The sequence below is a fragment of the Oenanthe melanoleuca genome, chromosome 12 (assembly GCF_029582105.1).
Source record: "Oenanthe melanoleuca isolate GR-GAL-2019-014 chromosome 12, OMel1.0, whole genome shotgun sequence".
NCBI classification, from domain to species: Eukaryota; Metazoa; Chordata; class Aves; order Passeriformes; family Muscicapidae; genus Oenanthe; species Oenanthe melanoleuca.
Window position 1 is genome coordinate 5,048,141 of NC_079346.1, and position 20,008 is coordinate 5,068,148.

At 39.7% G+C, this 20,008-nt stretch overlaps 1 protein-coding gene and 1 long non-coding RNA gene across 2 annotated transcripts in view; both read left to right on the forward strand.

Moving 5' to 3' along the window:
* Positions 1-1,481: 1,481 nt before the first annotated feature.
* Positions 1,482-20,008, forward strand: part of SUCLG2 (succinate-CoA ligase GDP-forming subunit beta) — a 108,679-nt gene continuing 90,152 nt past the window's right edge. Inside the window, exon 1 of the mRNA XM_056501561.1 lies at positions 1,482-1,609. Within this exon, the coding sequence (XP_056357536.1) occupies positions 1,526-1,609 (84 nt within the window). The 5' untranslated portion in view covers positions 1,482-1,525. The remainder of the gene's footprint in view (positions 1,610-20,008) is intronic.
* Positions 6,980-12,598, forward strand: LOC130258311 (uncharacterized). Its single transcript, XR_008841479.1, has 2 exons — positions 6,980-7,549; positions 8,013-12,598. It is a non-coding gene; the product is annotated as an uncharacterized LOC130258311 (long non-coding RNA).

Consider the following 20,008-nt stretch of genomic DNA (forward strand, 5'->3'; position numbering starts at 1 on the left):
GGAGCATTTCCCTTTGTTCCCAATCACATCCTGGACTGGAAGATGAGGATTTAAGTGTTTATCCAACTATTTCATCATAAACCACTGAATAAATAATGTTCAGCATAAATAATGCCTCCATATAATGCTAACTCTGCATGCTTCAATATAGGTGAACTTAATATGAACTGTTGTAAAATTTCAAGGATATCTCAGCCACTGCTTAATTTTAGCATTTTTTTTCAAACCATGATTGTAAATGGACAATTTGTGTGAGCTATTTGGCTAACTCTCTACTACTCCATAGGTGGGTATCCAAAGTGTGCACTAAACAGAAACATTTACAACAAGGACATGCTCAACTGGTGCACATAGTGACTGTTTCTGCAAAGACCAGGCCATCTGCTGAGTTTGCTTCAGACTGCAGACATGATACACCTGTATCCACACCAGTCATTCCTGATGAATGGAACAATTTTCATAAACCTGGCTTCTGACTCACTTTCATGAAACCTCTGCTCAGACTGCAAACTCATGTCAGATTTTCAGTCCACGTGACAGACAAATAGCTATCAGAGCTCTGCTCTTCTGCTCCATCCCCCAGGTGGGCTGGGGTTTGGCGTCTCAGGTCTGGCATTAACTCACAGGTTCCACAGCATCATTTAGGTTGGAACAGAACACTGAGATATTCAAGTCCAACCTGTGACCAGTCACCATGTTGTCAAATAAGACCACAGCACCAGGTGCCACATCCAGTTCTTTATTAAAAACCTCCAGAGATGGTGACTCCACCTCTACCCCAGGCAGGGGATCCTAATGCCCCCTCCGAGAAAAAGTTCCTCCTGATGTTCAACCTGACGCTGACACATTTTACCTGTAGGTGAAGAACAGAGGTGTTTTGTGGAGTTTGGACTAAAACGCCTATGAGGATGGATTCCAGCAGGCCTTACTGGGGTTTATTACCTTGGGTTAATTTGATATTTCCCAATAAAAACCAAACGACCTTTTAGTCATGAAAAAAGAAGTCAGAACAGGCTGCAGCAGTTCGAGGCTGGCACCTCACACCTCCCAGCCCCTCAGGCCCAACCTCCCTGCTCAATCCGAGCCATCCCGGCGCACAGACCGTGTCCAGAGCTCTGGAGCATCTCCAGCCAGGGACACTCCGCACCCTCTCTGGGCAACCCGTTCCCGTGGTCGGTCAGCGCACAGCGAGGAAGGTCTCCATGTTCAGGCAGAACTTCCTGGGCGTCAGTTTCTGTCCATTGCCTCTTTGTCCCATCGCTGCACAGCACCGAGCAGAGCCCGGTGTACCTTCCCGAAACCTTTAAACAGTTAATACACATTGACGAAGTCTCCTCTCAGCCGTCTCGAGGCTGAGCAGGCACAACTCCCTGGGCCTTTCCTTCCTTCGGGCCTGCACCCTCGCCCAAGGTGCGGACCCAGGCACCGGCCCCTCGCAGCCCCTCAGGGCTCCGGGCCCGGCCGCTCTCCGCCCCCGCCGGGGCTTCCGCCCGGGCCGCGGGACAGGGCGGGGACAGCGGCGAAGATGGCGGCGCCCTTGGCCGGGCAGGCGGGGGCCGTGCTGCGGGACCTGGCGCTGCGATCCGCCCGCCTGCGCGGCCAATTCCCGGTGAGTGAGCGAGCCGGGCCCCGGCCCCGCCGGCCCCGCTGCCGGCAGCCTGCGGCCCGCTGGCTGTGCCCGCCTGAGCCCCGCTCGCAGCCTGCCCGCGCCCGTGGGTGGCAGCGGGAGGGACCGTTCACCGTTCTCCTCCCGCCGGCTGCGGATGCTCGGGCCGAGGATGGTCCGACCTGCCCCGGCGCTTGCGGGGTCGGGGCGAAGCTCTGCCGGCGGCTCAGGCTGGGCAGAGCAAAGCTGACCGGGACCGCCCGCTCCGAGCGCCTCGCTGCCCCCAGACCCGACAGAATTATTTCACTAGCAGAGCTGGGTGACGGCGTGCACGACGTGACATGGTTTGTGTGGGTGACACCGTGCACGAGGTGACATGGTGTGTCCGGGTGACACCGTGCACGAGGTGGTATCGCTCGTTTGAACACGTTTCGGTGGCAGCACGGCGTTGGTTCGGCTCAGTGCGGCCGGCTGAGGTCAGCCTGGGGTGAAGATGCCTGGCTGTGCTCTCCTGGGGAAATCGATGCTAGCTCAGGCTTCCCGGTGGTCCTGAACCTCGGCAGAGCCACGGGAAAGGGATGAACCTCCTGGAAAGGGCTCAGGGGCTCTCTTGAGGTGTAACACGAGTTCATTATTCACCTCGACAAGCAGCCATGGGGAGGTAAAATGAGATACGCACATTTTAGACAGCCCTCTGTTATTTCACCTTTTTATCATGAGCAGCTGCACGAGAATCTTACTTTGGTTCACACTTCTGAGTGTGTTTTCCCCAAGCAGAAGCCCCTGGAGCAAAGTCCAGTTCTCTCTGCAGGTGCCATGCTGGGAATGCTCCTGGCTGCAGGCTGGGCTCTGCCTGATGTTGGTGTAGGTGTGAGCTTAACCTGTGTTGCACAACTGCTGCTGTGTGGTTTATCTTTTAACCTGAAGGAAGTTTCCCACCTCGGTTGTAAATGTGAAACCTTTGTGCCCAACTTTCCTATTTGAATGCCAGATACAGTAATTGCAACTCAGTGCAATTGATTTGTTGATTTAGCAGTCGTCCATTTCATGTATACACACATCAACACGCATCAAACAGACTGTTTATATGTGGGTATACACACACAATGATATCTATATGTATATATACACGTTTATCTGTGTGTATACAGGTTTAATTTCATTAGTGTGGATGGGCAGTGCTGTCAGTCACAACAATGGGGAATATGCATTGTGTGGTTGAAGATGTGTTCCTGCCATCAAGGCTTAGCTGTCTGATCCTACAATGAGGAATTCAAAGCTAACATCCCTGTTCTTGTAGGGCTGTGATATGGAGGGCTTGGAAAGGCTGGAGTAAGGAGCATTGTCTGAAAAGAGTCATCCTGCAACTTGAAAGGTGCTCTGGTTGAGCTGCTTTGGTTGGTTTCAAGCCCTGTCTTTATCTGGTGCTGCAGTGGGTATTTGAGATGTAGAAATTAGGAGCTAATGCTGTATTCTGTCATCTCTCAAAGCCTGGAGGCACTCTGTAAATTACCCCACTAAAATAACTGGGTATCAGCTCAGATTCTCATGAGTATTCTTAGGATATCAAGGTGGCCATCTTTAAAAAAAAAACCTTTTTTTTGTGCATTAATTTTGAGCTAGAGATGTTGAACTTGTATTATAAATCACATTTTGTTATTCTCTTTGTGAACTCTTCCAGATACTGAGAGCATCTCCCAAGATCTGTGCTTTCCAAGTAGGCTATTTTCAAGAACCACGTCAATACTGTATAACAACAAATCAAGCTCCTGATTTCAAAGCAAACCACTTTCCTTTATAAAGGTCTTCAATTTTGCAGTGTTGCATAATAGAATTCCCATCTAAACAGTCTCCTAATCTTCCACTGTCTCAGACTTGAAGCTACGAATAAGTTGATCAGCCAGAGTCTGGATTTCTGTGCTACAAAATAGGATTAAGGATCTGAGAGTAAGAGCCCTTCCATTGAAGGTTTTTCTCATTATATCATTCATTCTGTTGCTCAGATGAGAGCTACACTGTTACTTTATATAGCATAAAGCACCAAAAACTGTCCTCAAAGCCCATCACAGTGTTTCTTTCACAGATGAGGGTCTTCCATATGGTGTGAATGTGATCGAGAAATACCAGTCTTAAACTTTGGTTTTTTGGTAACCCTGTGTGAGATATAAAATCTTTCCTTATAACCCTTATGACTTACTGTTGAAGTGGTGTTTCTACACTTTATTGCAAAATTTCTTATTTCAGAACTGTAGCTGTGAAATATGGTTGTATGCTGTCATTGTAATCTGCACATTTTCCTGTGTAGCTTCATTTTAGGGGTGGAGCAAACGTAGTTGATCCTATCACATGAAATTATTTTATCATCCTTTTGCTTTCCCTTTACTTTTTTTTTTATAACTATTAAACATTTTTTACTCATTTTGCTGTTTATATCCTTGGTAAATTCAATCCTTTGTGCTGCCAGAGTTTTAAATCTGACCAAGTGTTTCAAGAAGAGAAAAGATAGATTTGAGTTGTCTGCATGTGGACAGGAGCATTCAGGCCTGCTCCTGCTGGAGCAATATTTGTAAAGAGCTGTGACAAACGCTCCAGGGACCACTCAGCAGCAGAATTCAATCTTGTTGGTTGGCAACAAATAGGCTCCATTGAAGGCTGTTTATTTGAATGGGAGTTGGATTGGGCCCTTTGGGAGAATGCTGTATTTTCAAAATAGCTTCAGATGCAGTGAAATTCAGTGATGAATATAAATGAGGAACAATTAAATCAGAATCATAAAAAAAAAAATAAGCTTAAGGTAACTCTCCAGTATTTTAATGGAGTGAGCAGGTTGCTTAGTGCATTATGAGTCCTATCCCAGCCTTCAAAATGGGCCTCAGTCCTGCCAGAACACATCCAGATCCCACATGCATTGAAAATATTTAAAAAAACAGAAGGAAGGAGTGGAAGATGAAATTAAGCAATAATTCTGTTACAAAATCTGCTGGAATCTATAGATGTTACAAATAGGGAACTGCAAGATGCCTTCAGTTCCTAGACTTGTAAATCCATAAAACCTCATTGAACACAGAAAGTTCTGCCTTTTCTAAAAAACTATATGTAATAGCTGATCTTCCATGCAGCACAAAGTGTTACTGAAAAAAACTTTTCAATTCATGGCTTCAGAAGCTACTTCAATGTTGAATTCTTCTTTTTTTCTTAGTTTTCTTTGGTATTCTTGAAAATTTCTTCAGACTGCTTCCCTATTTGGCTTTTCCTAGTTGTCAGTTTTGCTATATTTTCAAGGTTTTACATTTAGAGGCAGGAAATACATGAGCCTACAGACTTTCACCAGCAGCTTTTTCTACAGGCACCTCATCCAAATGACAGGAAAGCCCTCTTCAAACTCTAGACAAAACTGAAATGCCAAAGTGGAGCAGATGTTTGGCCCACTCCTCCCCGGCAGTTCCATTAAACACATGGTTATTGAATACTATTTTGGGATGAAAGAAGGAAATGAAAACATAAATATAAGCTCAGACTGTGATTTTTTTTTTTTTTTCTCCAGTTAGTTTTATACTAGTGGAACTTCTACCCTGGGAGCAATCTGGCTCTGACACAGATACTCACAGCTCTGTCTTGAAGTAGAAAAGCTGCACTTTGCTGCATTGATTTACCTTCCTTTGTACCTCGTGGAGATACAATCAAGGGATAGGGCTAATCAAGTAAGAAGAGACAGCCTTCATGAATATGATATTAGGTGGAGAAGTAGCCACACCTGTGCTCTTAAACCTGGCTCTGAATGAATAAATCCTTCCTGACCCTCCATCTGAACTCCTGACCAGTTTACCCAGAGACTCCTCACATTCCTTGGGTATGTTTGGGATTGGTCAAAGTCTTTTATATAAAAGCAAGTGGGTTTTTTTTTATTGATCTGCCTCTTGAGGCACTAGATAAAGTGTCAATAGACAGACTGCATTTTCTTAACAGTTATCTTAAATAATTGTTTCCTCCTGTTTTTCTCTCGAAATGTCAGTGTGTGGTAATTTTCTTTTTTTTTTTTTTTTTTTTTTTTTTTTTTTTTTTTTTTTTTTCAGTCATCTTTCATTTGGTGTATCTGGCTGATGACTGCCAGCAGGGATTTTATCTGAAATACGTGAAGCTACTGAGATTCTTTTGGGAATACAGAGAAGTGAGATGAAGATTTAGACACAGTTGGGGTATAGTTGTTTTTTAGAAGTGGTTCATTTCTCTGATATTTTATCCTTTTTCTTGTTTGGAAGGTCTATTTTTCCATTTTCACAAGAATGGGCAATGTCCTCATTTAGTGCATAGAGGTGAGATTGTCTCCCTCCCAGTTTTGGGAATCACTCATTCCAAGGTGATTTAACAACTGATAATTTTTATTGTTGGCCACACCTCAGTGAGTGGCTCCGCTCATTGTTGCCTTGGCCAGTCCAATTTTTCTGTGCATATTTGTGATTGTGAGTATTATCTACAGCTTTGAGCATATGCTCTGAGGATTTTCTCTAGAAAATCTCTTCCTCTAATACTCTAAAAGCAGTTTCTAACCATCTGTGACTCAGCTTATTTCTTCCATAGCACTTTAATAAAACACAGGACAGAGATGTCATATTACCTGTCCAACTGCATATGACAGTAACTTTGGAACTGTAATTAAACATTGATTATCAGCTATTGATTATATTTTAACTAGATAGCAAGTGTGGGTATGAAACAAATAGGAGTTAAGATTGACTATTGTAAAAAATTCCTTAATAGTGGAGTTTTGCTGTGCTGCTGAATTCTTTGTTGTATGAGTGAGACTTAAAAGAGATTCTGAACTGCAGCTGATGCCAACCTTTAATGTGGTAAGGAGAATGAAAACACTAGATTGGTGTTTTAGTTTGTGACATTATGCTGGTGGTGATGTTTCTGTATAATTAGTGGCTAATTGTTAACTGTGATGGAATTTAAGGACTTGCTATTTTTCCACTTACTTGTTGGGACATCTTTTTTAAATCTTCAGACAACAGTTTATACTATTAGCACAAAATATATTCAATAAATGCAAGGTTTCTTTTGTTTAAAATTTGCTGCTTTGAGCAGATTTACCCATGGGGTTTTTTCTTCCTGTTCTCTCTTTTGTCTATTTCTCATTGCTTTTGGGTTTCCCTGAACTATATGCGTCTGTATCCCAAAATTGAATTAAATTTTATATCTGTGATGATCTGAGAGTTTATAAGCTTTGACTCCAAGATCATAAAGCTCTAGGCACTCACACCCCCATTGGGCTTGAATGTGGGTTGAGATATTTAACTCAAAGACTGTTTCATTTAAGAAAAGACTTTTTAACATATTTTGTGATACATTATTATTCATTTGTGCTTACTTACCTTGCACATGGGTAGTACATGGTGACATATCAATTTCTGCCTACCCTGTTTGTCTTTAATTTGTGCATTGTAGAATCACAGTCTGGTTTGGCTTGGAGTATGAGCAACGTAAGCTGTGAGCCTCAGTTTGTGTCAGGAGGAGACAGAATCACTCATATTTTATCTTTGATGTCTTAACTCTTGTCCACCTAAATTCTTTCCACCTAAATTCTTCATGAGATGCAAAAGTTTTGAATGAATTGTCAGGAGAAATGAAAAATTAAGTGAGATTTTTTATCATGTTTGCTAGGTTTGCTTGCTTATCCAAGACTTTTGACTGCAAAATATGAAGCTGCAAATTAAAAACCAGACACAGATTGCTAATGGAACACTTCACCATCTTTTGATACCTACCTCTGAAGGATCTGTGGACAAAAGGACAGTTTAATTTGGCATCTGCTAATTTCATGGCAGCCAAGAAAGCAGTTACTGAAGAGTTGTTCATAGAGAGTATTGGTATAAAAAATATCAGGGAAATTCCAATTATTGGAGGAGTTCTGTGTGCCAGTGTACATAACACTGATGGATATAGGTAAAACATAGAGATATTAATGATAATTAAAGATGAAAGGTCTATTAAAAGGAACCATGTCCTATTTTTTGTCAAGATAGTACTTGCTAAGGTCTAAAGATGGCATAAAAATGTATTTTCCCTTAAATTTTCTTTCATCTTCAATTCTGTCACTCCAAACACATTGGAAACAGTGAATCTATTTAATTGAATTCTTTCATGCAGAGTTTCAGTCTAGATTTGTTTTTCAGTTAAATGGCTCAGATGAAAATAGTCTAAAGTAACGCCATAAATTTTGGAAGTGGAGGAACAGATATTTAGAGCTTGCCTTAAACATGATGTGAGATGATTAAAGTTGAGTCCAGAGCAGCTGGAGTGCTGGAGCTCCATCTAGGGAGGGTTGATGACCCAGCTGAGAACCCATGGGTGAGGATTTGTGGGTACAGCAGCATCCCTGACAGGTTGTTGTGCATTTCTGCTGCAGGCACCTTGATCAGCAAGCACCAGAAGAAGTTGCAGACAGCTGAGGGAGCCTCAGTCGGCAGCCCTGGTCCTCAGGGAGGATTTCATTCCCTCCAGGTTCTGCTGCAGGGACAGCACAGCAGGGAACACATCATCAAGAGTTGCAGGAGGTTTCTGGAGAGCTCTGATAACAGCTTCCAAATGCAGATGTCTGAGGAGCTGCCAACAGGGGACACTGCTGAACCTGACATGTGGGAACAAGATGTTGTTTATTTCTAATGTTGTTTATTTCTACATACAGCATGGGCTGCAGTAAGACACAAGAAACACGGCTGGGCATAGCCCCAATTTCCTTAACCAGTGCAGTAATGCCATTGTGCTTTGGGCTTGGAAATGCTGTTCCATTGGATTAAAGTTTACCTTACTCTCCCTCCATACTGTCAGAAATGTAGAAATCTGCTTTAAGTCTTTGAGTCTTGTAGTGTCCTAAGCTTGCTTTGAGATTTGAGAATGGCAGCAGAGTGAATTTTTATAATTAGGTATAAAGAGTGGAGAAATATTAATAAAGAAATTACCTGCAAAGGAAGGAAAAACAGTTCTAATGTTTGGCTTCCTATTAAAGGCTGACTTTCACTGATTATTCTGGGCAGTTTCTGCTTTCTCCCCAGCTCTGCCCAAAGCTCTCTGCCTCTTGTATCTTTGTCTCTGAGTTTGCTTCATGTCAGTCTAAGTCAAATGGTCTAATTAAAACCAAGACTTATTAACAATAAAGGGTGTGAAGCATTGAGATTGAAACAAAAAATGGGCGCCAGTCTTTTATTTTATTTTTTCTTCCAGGAAAGAAATTGGTAACAGACCATTCTGGACTGGTTTAACAAACCAGATATGACTTAGGCATGCAGTGAAACTGTTTCTGTAGATACTTTTCTGTATTTCTTTATTTTACTGCCATGGGCATTTGCATTTTTGTTGCTTGGAAGTGTTATGTTGCTTAGTGCTCAAAGTCATATTCTGTGATGACATAGTCAGGTAGCGTGGAAATTATCATGATTTGACTTCAATATTAAAGAACTGGAACAAAAAGGCTGTGATTATGTTTTATATTTCCTTCTCTGTGATGAAAAATGGAGCTCAAACTGTCTAAATTGGCATTTTATCGCTGTTTTTCTTAAAATATCAGTGACTTCTAACACTTGAAAAGCATTCTTCCAGGGTATGGTAGGCGTGAAACACTTCTTTGATAGATATGATTACTTGAGATATGAATGCAGAAACATTTCTGTTCATCTTATTGAATATGCTTTGAATTTTGTAACAATTTAGAAAGCTGAATTTACATACAGGAAAGAAAAAATGGTTAGTGACTACTTTGTCTTGTGTTTGGTGGTACAATAGTTTTAGAATTTTTTTTCCTGGCTGTGTGTACTACTTAGAGCATTTCTTCATAGTTGCATAAAATACCATTTTAATCTTATTAAAAAAATTAGAAAATCAAACACTTAAGACCAGAACAAAAATATAAAATTTCCCCTCAAGATACTTAAAATAAAAATATTTCTGATTTATGTGAAGAAGATGGCTTATTTCACTTTTTGAATGTGTTGTGCATATCACCAACAATCTTCTTTCATTTGCCAAAGCAGGAAATGTGTTACAGTATTTTCTGCAACTGATTATGCAGTTGTGTATGGTACTGAGTTTATTTCCATCAGATACTTCAAAGCCTTACTTTTTAGGTCAGGAAAGTATGCTTCACTTAAAGCTTTGAAGTTTGAAATAAGCAAAATGAACATAATTTGACTAAAATTAATTACTAATGCAAAGCAGAACTTCTGATGGCGAGAACATTGACAAAAGCTGAAATTGAATCTGAGAATTCACGTTCATCCTTTACCCAAGCAAAGGCTCTGAAAATCAATTCCAGAGGTGTAAAGCTTCTGGAGACATGCTTGCTCCTTGGGCACGTGTGGATGTACAATAACTAATTTTAATACTGTTTTATTAGGCTGAAATTTGGTTTTAACATGCAAGGAGAAAATATTTTGCCAACAATTTCTGCAGTAAGGACAGGGCATTGTTTGGCCCTTTGAGTGGACTGGCAGTTTGGTACTTGGGCAGCCAAGTTTTTTTTTTGACATCCTGTTCGTGATGTGACTGATCTTCTGCATGTTGTTTGAACCAGACAGTTTCCATGTAATCCCACAGAAGAAGGAACCTGCCCTGTTTCAGGGTTTTTGGGAGCTGCTGATGGCTCACTGTTCAGGTGAAGGTTCATGGGTTGGGGTGTGCTCAGCCCTGTTCATGCAGCCTGCCCACACTGACCAAAATGCATCCCAGAACTTCTCAGGGTCATAAGGGTGCTGTCATGTAATATAAAATATATATAATATATATATATAATATAATATATATAAAATAAAATATATTTTTTTTCCTGTGGGCAGCAGGATGCATCTGTCAGGGATTTGGTGATTCCCTGCTTTATTTGGAGGTCAGTCTGTAGCAGCCTGACTGAACCAGCTGCTGAACAAGCTGTGGGAAATGGGGAAGAGAGGTCAGGGTCTTACTGTTAAGAGGACACTCTTCCCTCCTCTCCTCTTTTACTTTTGAGGACTAGTCCTCACAAAACCATACCTGCAGACACCCAGAAGGATCATCCAGGCAGTGGCTGCTGGGATCTGCCTCGTAGAGCACGAGGATGGGGGCTCAGATCCTGGTTTTGTGAGATAAGGAGAATAAGAATGACAGGAAGAGCTCAAGTGTGACCCCGTGCATGTTCCTGGTAGTTTACAATGGAGCTTAGTGGGTAGGAGAGTGTATTTACAGAATAGCTGTCAAAATCCCTGAGTGTAAGCAAGCTGTAAATAAGTCTATAAAGTGTAATCGTTACTGGAGACTTTAAATCTGCAATGAGTGAAGGACTTGCTTCAAGTTCATTCTTGTGTCTGCTTCCTTGCATGAGAAGTAAACAGAAGGATAAATCAGAAAGCTGAGTTTGTACATATTTGGGCACATTGGAAGAGATAAAAGCACATTGGAGGAGAATTGTGTAGTTTCATTTGTGTTTCCTGGAGCTAGTGACCCGACTGAGCCCTGCAGTGGAGGAACATCACACCACGCTCCATCCTGCCCAGGAGAGGGCAGAGGTAAAGCCTGGGATCAATCAGTTTGCAATCAGACTGATTATAGAAGGACAAGGAGGAGTACAAGATCAAGCCAAAAGAACACAGTAGGGCAGGCATTCAGAAACCCTTGAAGTAAAAGGGTTTCTTGCAGTAGACAGCAAACAGGAACATTCAGGAGAACTGGTAAAGGAGTCATTACATTTTGTTAAGAATTCAATCAGGATTTTCAGTCCCACTTCCACCCTGAGTACATTTACTGTCCTAACCATTTCATCAGCAATTCTGTGAAATATCCAAGATAAAACTGAAATGTTTATAAAACTTTGTGGTTTTTATGTGCATATTGATATGGTTTTGTTTAAAGGGAAAGACTCATGAATGGATGCTGTTCTGTTTTTTTAATCTAATCTATATGGTTTTGTAATCTAAATTTCAAAATTGTGGAAGAGATGGGTGCTGTCTTCTGAAATCCTCTTCTGTTTCTGTGACATTTGTTAAAGCACAGCAAAATTTTACTGTTTGCTGTTAGGGTCACTGTGGAAAGATTTAGAAGGTGGGCTTTAATGAAAGAAATAAATAACACAAAAAAAGCCTCGTCAGCATCCAGCCACTTTAGAACTGATGGGCACACTCCTGATGTTCCTCTTTCCCAGCTGAGAGATTCCACCAGTGAGACCAGAAAGCAAGCACTGAGTCAAAAATAAAGAGGGATGTTGAAGTATCATTATATGTTTCCTAATCAATATTGTCATTGCAGTTTAGTATATCTTTTAGTGGAAAGGGACATTGTTTTAAAGGTGGAAGAGGTAAATCCTCATGAATATTTCATATATTTATTCATGAATTAATTTTGAGGTAGTGGTAGTGAATTAAATGTTTAAACCTACCCCCAGTAATGGTGGCATTTTAATTTTAATGTGAAAAAACCTTAGTAGAGCTATATATTTTTAGATTCAATTACCTTGGAAAGTTGGCAGTTCAGTGAGTGAGCGGGTTTTGGGAAGGTTCTCCCACTTCAGTGAGCAAATCGGGGAGAGTGAGGGAGTTTGATTCATGACTTGACTTTGGGGTCAAATCCAGTAGGCTTATTTCTTTAGTTAAATCATTCACTTTCCCAGGTTAATTTTAACATTCTGGGTAGGCTGCTCAGGTTGAGGCTGAAACTGTTCTTTTTATAATTGGTTTCTGCAGGATCTTGCTACTTTGAACTGTCCTGTATTACACAAAAATGTCATACCTTCCTACTCTGCCTAAAAGTGCTCCCTGCTGCAGTCCCTTGTGTCTGACTTTGTATTTTCTTCTTAAAAAGCAGAAATGTGGCTTATTTGGCTGTATCATGCAGAGGATATTTTATAGGTGTTTATTTGATAGAAATTTCTGTTCATTTCTGAGGTATTATTGAAATAGAACTCCTTTGGTAAAAGGAGAACTTAATATTGTTTCTCATTTAAATTGTGTATGAATAAATGATTACAAATTGACAGATACTGCTTGTAGTGATTCCTTTCTTGAGTGAAAAACCAATTTCTATTTCCTTCTTAATTTAGGAACTTAAAACTATTAAGAGGAAAACTAGATGCAGCCCCAACACAAGCAAAATGAACTATGAATTGAAAATTTAATCACTGCTTTTGTTTCCAGGGCTGTGTCGCATTGCACTAAATCTGCAGATGAACCAGGTTTTATTTAGGATTTATTAATTAATAACAGGTTGTGTGGAAAATGCAGAGTTTTCCAGTATCCCCACTGGGAATCCCTCAGCCCTGGGGGGCTCAGTGCATCCCCTGGACAGTTTCTGTCCTGGATCAGCATGTGCCTGTGCAGGGGTTTGTAGAGCTCTGGCATTGCACACCAGGTGGGCACCAGGAGCATCCAAATCCCTGGGGCCGAATTCCCAGGTGTAGTGATGCCTCAGGATTTTAGCTTTTATATTTTTCATATATTTGTAATCCTGCATTTCTTTAGTGCATAGCTCTAAACCCCATATAGAGTGTGAGTAGCTGCTTCCCCATTTTGGTCAGACACAATTCCTCTCTAAGCCTGGGAATCAAGGACACCTCCCTGCCTCTGACCTGAGAGATGGAAAGTGAGAATAATGGCTCCATTACCTGAAGCTGAAATTGGAAGATTAACCCCCAATATGCAAATGGACCAAACTTATGAAACTATGAAAACCCATGACCCATTATCCATTTTTAGTGCAGCCCCTGGGGGGCTTCATCTGCCCTAAATGTACCTGAAGGCCCTTCAATAAATATAACAGCTTTTATTCCCTTAATTTTGTCTGTCCTCTGTTTTTAGGTAGTGCCAGCAAGGCATCAGTAGCTGTAGGTGTTTAGGTTCATGCACTTCTGAGAACTTGTGCCTTTTTCAGAGAGCTCACCCAGAGAGTCTGCTCGCTACCAGGCTTTTATTATTCCTTTAAATAGTGTACAATATTTTCTGCTTTAATTTGTTTTGAAATAATTCAGCCATATTTTATAATGCCTTATGGAACTCATCAATATTACCTGTGTATCTGTCTAATGAGAGTTCAGTAAATTAGCATATTCATTAAACAAACAAATTATTGTTCTGTTAGTAATTGGTGACTGCCTGTTTCTCAGCAGATGAGTGATGTCAACTGGCATCAATTAGTTTAGTGTGCTTTGTTACCTACAGGTAGGTAGTCTGTGGTTGATATTCTTTATTAGGCTGTGTTAGAATAATCACTGCTGCCTGGTGATGAGAGAAAAGTCGTTTCTCTTAACTAAAAAGGATGAGATCCCTAAATACACCTTCTTTAGCTTTTAGTTAAAATAGCTTCTTTCTCTAAAATTGACATGATCCTGGTTTAACAAAGCTCTTCTCTTTGTTTCTTTCATGTTTGTCACCATCTTTTTATTCCTGCTGTGATGCACTGTGATTCCTCTCTCTGGTTTGCAGTGACTCCTCTTAAAAAGAATCTTGCAGTGTCTGACAAGAGAAATTGGCTTTTCCTGGAACTGTGGGGAAGTATTCAGGGGAAGATTTAACTAAGCACTTGTTTTGATTGCATCTATGAGAACTAAGTGGTGACACAAACACCTAATATAGTATTGAAAATATCCTGTGATTGTTTCAAACTAGATTTCTGAATTTCTTCTGGAGTGTTACTGTTCTGGACAGTGAATTGCAGTGGCTGTGAGTAATTGCTTTGGAAGGAGGAATGCTCTTGAGCAGGTAGTTTCATACTGTGCTCCCCAGGCTTGGTTTGCAGCAGGCAGTGCAGTCTCATTTTCAGTCATGAGAGCTTCTGAGCAGGGGTGGTGGCCTGTTTCACCCCTCTGAAGTCTTTAAACTTGGAATACTTAAAATTTATGCTTTCCAAGCTCATGGCTACCCTCTCAATTGTTTATTTTTAAAACAATTTAACAATAGCAATCCTAATAATTATAGTAACTCTGAGCTCCTTTTATAAACAAACCCCCATTTCCTTTTTCTGTATTTTTTGAGTATATGAAGAGAACCATTTATTTAATACAAGCATCTTATTTCAAAGAGTCCTAGATGTTAGGAATAGTAGTAATTATCCACCAGAACAGGCAGTCCAGATTTACTAAACAAAAAGTAGGGCCATACTTCACATGCATTCTTTATTTTATTTGAAGTTAGCTTTCATAAACCTTTGTTGCATGGACAGATCTCACTCGTTCTGGAAAGTGAATATGTAAGTAGTATAAAACAGTAAATTCCCCCTGCAGTTTATTGATCAAAATGCCTTAGCCTTTAGAAAACTGGCAATTTTTTTTTTTGTGTGTGTATTCTACTGCTCAAGATATTTTGTGTGCTATATTTTCAAGAATAAATGGATCTGAAAGGTCTATAGCTGTTAACTAGAGTTTGTGTGTTGGTTTTAAGTCAGTTAAAATGAATTCCCATTTATAGGAATAAGTAATGGAACATTAAAAGGTCTTCAGCTGTACCTGTAGATTTTAAAACCAAATGCTCTTGTTTAACACCTGGTCTGCTTATGGTGCTTTGATACAAACTAAAAAATAAGCAATTCCTGACTGCTGTGAACAAAAGTATGGAAACTGTTTTTGTCAGGGAAATATTCAAGACTTCTTCCTAAACTAGCTCACAGAATCAATTTTATCCCTTGTAAATCTATCAGAGAGGTCTAGATTGAGACTTTGATCAGTGTTGGATGAGGCTGCTGGACTCGCTGGTACCAAAGGGACCTGGCTGCCATATGGCATCCCAGCTGAAGTGGGCAATTTGGGATGCTGATGGAAGACACTTTCCTCTGTGGCTTTTAAACAGGATGGCCTGGATGCTTTGGAAGATTAAAATTGCTGGTTTGTGGCAGCCAACAGGACATTAGTTGGGAAGGACATTTTGTGTCCTGTTTTCCATAATGTGCCCCCAGGTTTGCAGCACTGGCATCTCTGGAGAGAAGGGGATGTGTGGTGGGGCTCGATGGGACAGCTTGTAGCCCATCAGCCTTACCACTACTCTTCCCATTTTCTTTTGTGCCTGAAAGACTTGCTTTCCTACAGAGTATATTTTTGCTTTTTATGCTTTTTTTTGCTGTTTAGAGTGATGCTGTTTTGCTAGATTTTTGTTTCTTGTTGGGTTAACTTACTCATTTTGTGTGGGCACTGCCAGCAAACTGCAATAAGTGCTTTGGTTTGTTTTCAGTGGCCTGTGTGGTATATTTTAAGTACATGACCTAATAAAATGTGTCTACATCTGCAGTGGTTTATGTGAGAGTATTCAGTTGAGTTTATTTTTGATGGTTTCTTTTTTAGAGAAACTTCTACATCTTTGTCAATTACAGAGACTGCATGTCAATAAATATAATAAAGGTTTATGCCTCATATTGATGAACGGTCTGCTCTTTCATTACTGTCATCTTTGTGTATCTGCTTTCCTTCATATGTGCTTGGAATTGTATTACAGGTCAGAGTGCACAAATTGAATAAACTGGAATGCTGTAGAATGTGTTGATTTTTTTGGTGACAGACATTTCTTTTTGATCACATACACTAAGTACATCTCCTTTTAATCAGATACAGAATACATCTCACCTCCTCAAAAACACCACAGTTTTTCTTCCCAATTTACTTATTTCCAATATAACCATTACAATAAAATCCAAGTTTATAAAACCTGATACTTTATATATTTGACATAGAATTTGCATTCCTGCAGAGCTAATTTTGTTGCTAGAGCTGTTTCATACTGGCACAGGATCCATGAGCACAGTTACAGCTACTTGGCTTCAGTGGAGCAACAGAGGGGGAAGAAAGAAGTGGGCATTTATTTGACCAGCTTTACTGCATTCAAGTTTTGTGATATTAATACTGTCTTCCATTAATTCTGTGAATGAATAGGGAATGTTGGATGCTAAAGTGTGTCTTCCTTTTAACAGTCATGCAATAAAATGCATTAAGCTATGCTAATGAAAACAGTAGAGCTGTTCAAATTATATAGGTGTGTCAAGGGATGTTCAGTTATCCTAGAAATTTGCTTAGTGGTGGTTTTGTTTTCTTTAATAGTGTTGATTAACACTGGATTCTCTTCCCCAAGCTAGTATCATTTGGCATTTTACAAAAATGGAGTCTTACCAAGAGAAACTAAATGTTTATATCCAGGGCTTTTTTAGGGAAATGATCTACACATGGGCACTGGACTTGATAAGGTGAAATATGTAGTTGTGGGTGGTTAGCCAAGATAGTTCCCTGTGGAATTAGGCTTGAAATGGCACTAAATTTTTTAAATCTTGATTTTTTTTTGAGACCAATAGGACTCAGTTGTAGTAGAGGGCATAATTTGGGTCTTCAGTTGTTTGTCAGACTTGACCTTTCAGTTATTCTTTTTGACAGCTTCTTCATATACTTGTTAAAGAAGAGACTCAAGTGATTCTTTCTATTCTATTTTAAAAAGTCAGCCTTGGAAGTTTTACCAGGGAGGCCAAAGAATGAGAAAACCTTATCCTGAGTATATAGATTCAGATAAGAAATAATCAGTGACATAATCTGGTGGAGTTTGGATTTGCTGATGCTGCTCCTGTTTTGTGCTTATATGGAACTTTTGGAGCACAGTTTTGCTGAAGTAGTTAACATGCAACTTGCAAACTTCTTGATGAACGTGTTAAGACAGTTTCTTCTGGTTTTATGTGTGTGTGTTTCCTTTTTCCAAAAGCAAGCACTCCAAAGATACCTCCTGGGTCATCTGAAAGATGTTGTACATCAGAGCAGTTAATACTGCATATTTAACAAAGATGTCTCTGCTGCAGTGTTTTCTAAATATGTTTGGGTGTTTTGGGGGGAATGTTTGGTTGTTTTGGTTTTTTTGGTTGTGGGTTTTTTTTTGGGTTTTTCTATTGAAGGAAATTTCTGCTAGAAAATGTACTTTAAGTTCCACTCTGGTTACCTAGGTTCCTAGTTTTTTAGCCCTTGTCATGTAAATAATCCAATTTTTTTTTTTTTTTTCATTATGTGACAGCTAAAGAATTGGCAGATGGAATAGTGGAAGAATAATGCAACTGCTGTCCAGATACATTATTTGTGCAGAGCCTTTAGCATTTTATAAAAAGACCCCACCAAACAAAAAGGTGGTAAATAAGAGGCTATGTAGGTTATAGGAAGAATCAATTTTTTCTCTAGCAGTAGTCCATAAACCACAGATACAATTCTGCAACATGTGACCCTGTTAAGATGATCAAAAATAAATATTTGATTTCTTGATGTGTGTGCCACTCATTTAATCATGCTGTGGGACCAAATATGGTCTCTGCTCATATAAAGAAGGAAGTTTGGACAGAAAGCTTATTCACAACAAAATACACAATTCCAGTAACAGCAGTTTTCTAAATCCTCCTCACTCTATATACTTTTATATACTTATATACTCTACATTAGTGTGACTGGTAACAAAAATCATGTAGATTGGAGGAGAGAAGGGAGATTAGAGGTGAAACCCAACCAATACTTTGCGCTTTTGGAAATTGCCGAATAATTCTAGCCAGGATGAGAAAATACGGTTTGAAATTTGTACTTGATTTAATAATTCTGCCTTCATCTCACTTCATGTTACTGCTCAGTTGAGGCCTTTTGTTCCACTTACTTGAGTTTTGGGATTTTTGATGTTGTTGTCAGGCTCTCAGGAAATGTTATCAGTTGTAAAAGAGCCTTATTTAAGTGTATTAATCTCTTTGATAAGCACTTACATTAGAAATTTAATCTTAAGAAATACCTTGTTAGGATGAATGTAATTCCTCTTTAAAGCTTTATTATTTTAAATAACAACATTTTATTTTCTATGTGCTGCTAGTAATATTTTCTTAGTTTTACAGAGTGATTTATTCTTAAACCTTATTTGTGGTTTAAAAATAAACAACACCTTTTGATTTACCAGGCAGATCTGAATCTCAAATAAGAGCCACTCTGCATCTTCAATGTGTACATCAATACACAACACAAAGTTCCCATATGAAAGGATAACAGAAAAATGCCACCAGTGGAAAATTTTCTAGCTCTTTGTTTGTCATCTTTTGAAGATGAAAGATGAGATGTCACACAGAGAGTCAGGGTTTACTAAAATCCACACAGAATTTCCAGTCTCCTCTTCACAGACTGGTGGGACAGGATCCTTGTACTCCAGCCCAACCTTGCAATAAAGAGACAGATGAAACACATCTTGCTGCATCTTGAACTTCTGGAACACACTGGGTGTCAGCTGGGACAGAGCTGCATGGAAAGATTTCAGAGATCTCTGGTGTTTTCTGATATGTTTTCTGACTAATGTGTGGGGGGAAGAGATAAAAATATTCAAGCAGGGATAAGGTGAGAATAGAAGGTGATGACAATGAATAATGAAGAGAAATTACTAAAAGCTAGATTCTGCTTTCCTGTGCTTTAGGTTTTCTTTTAGTTGCTCCCCCGTTCCCACTTTCAGATTGAGATTATTTTTCTGATGATTATTTACCATCTAATTCTTGAGTGTGTTTTTATTGTGAGCTGGAACTGAATTGACAAATCTAACACTGCTGCAAGCAATGAAACAGCTGTAAAATGGGAAAATAAGTAAAGCAAAGACATGTAATGGCAGAGGTGTGTTCTGTGCTGGATTAAAGTCTCCTTCTAATAACTTTCAGTGGGAAGGGTTGGATTATGGCTGCCTGTAGAATACTGTCTATGGGAAAAAGCTTTCTCCCAAACCTTCCCTAGAGTTTTGAGGCTGTACCTTTGTGCATTAATGCTCTTAGTGCAAGTCTCAAGTGTGGATTTATCTGTAGAATGCATACAAATTTATGATGCCCAAGAATTTAGGCCATTGGAAGCCCATCTGAAGTTTTTGAGAATGCTTGGTATAAATATATTTGGAGGGTAGGGATTCAAGATTTCATGTATAAATTCAGATACAGATTTATTGCAACCAAACTATCTTGGACTGGAAATTGGTTCAAAGACTCACATTTCTGAGATCACATTTCTAAGATTTCATAGTCACTTTTTTTTGTCTTCACCCTAAAATACATGTCCACAGCTGTTTGTTTTTTTTCAAGATGGTCCTGAAAGAGCAATCACCTTTACAGACTCAAAGCTTGTGCTTTATTTCATCTCTTGTAACTGCTTTGGTTTTCCTGCTGTCCTCATGACATATGGTGTGTATCCTGCAAGTGCTTTGAACAAGTTTTTCATGTTCCTTGCTCTTCAGAGCTTCTGGTACAGACTTCAGATACTTATTAATTTTATCAAGCAGTTCATTCACAACCAGGAGTTTGTCTTTTGTGCAAAGACTTGATTGAAAGTCCTCAGCTGGCACTCAGTAAGATGGTCTCTCTTAGAATTATGTAATATAGCAGGGGAAAAAGGTGTGTGTTCCTCAGGCTGGTCTGGATCATAATTTAGGAAAGAAATATTGT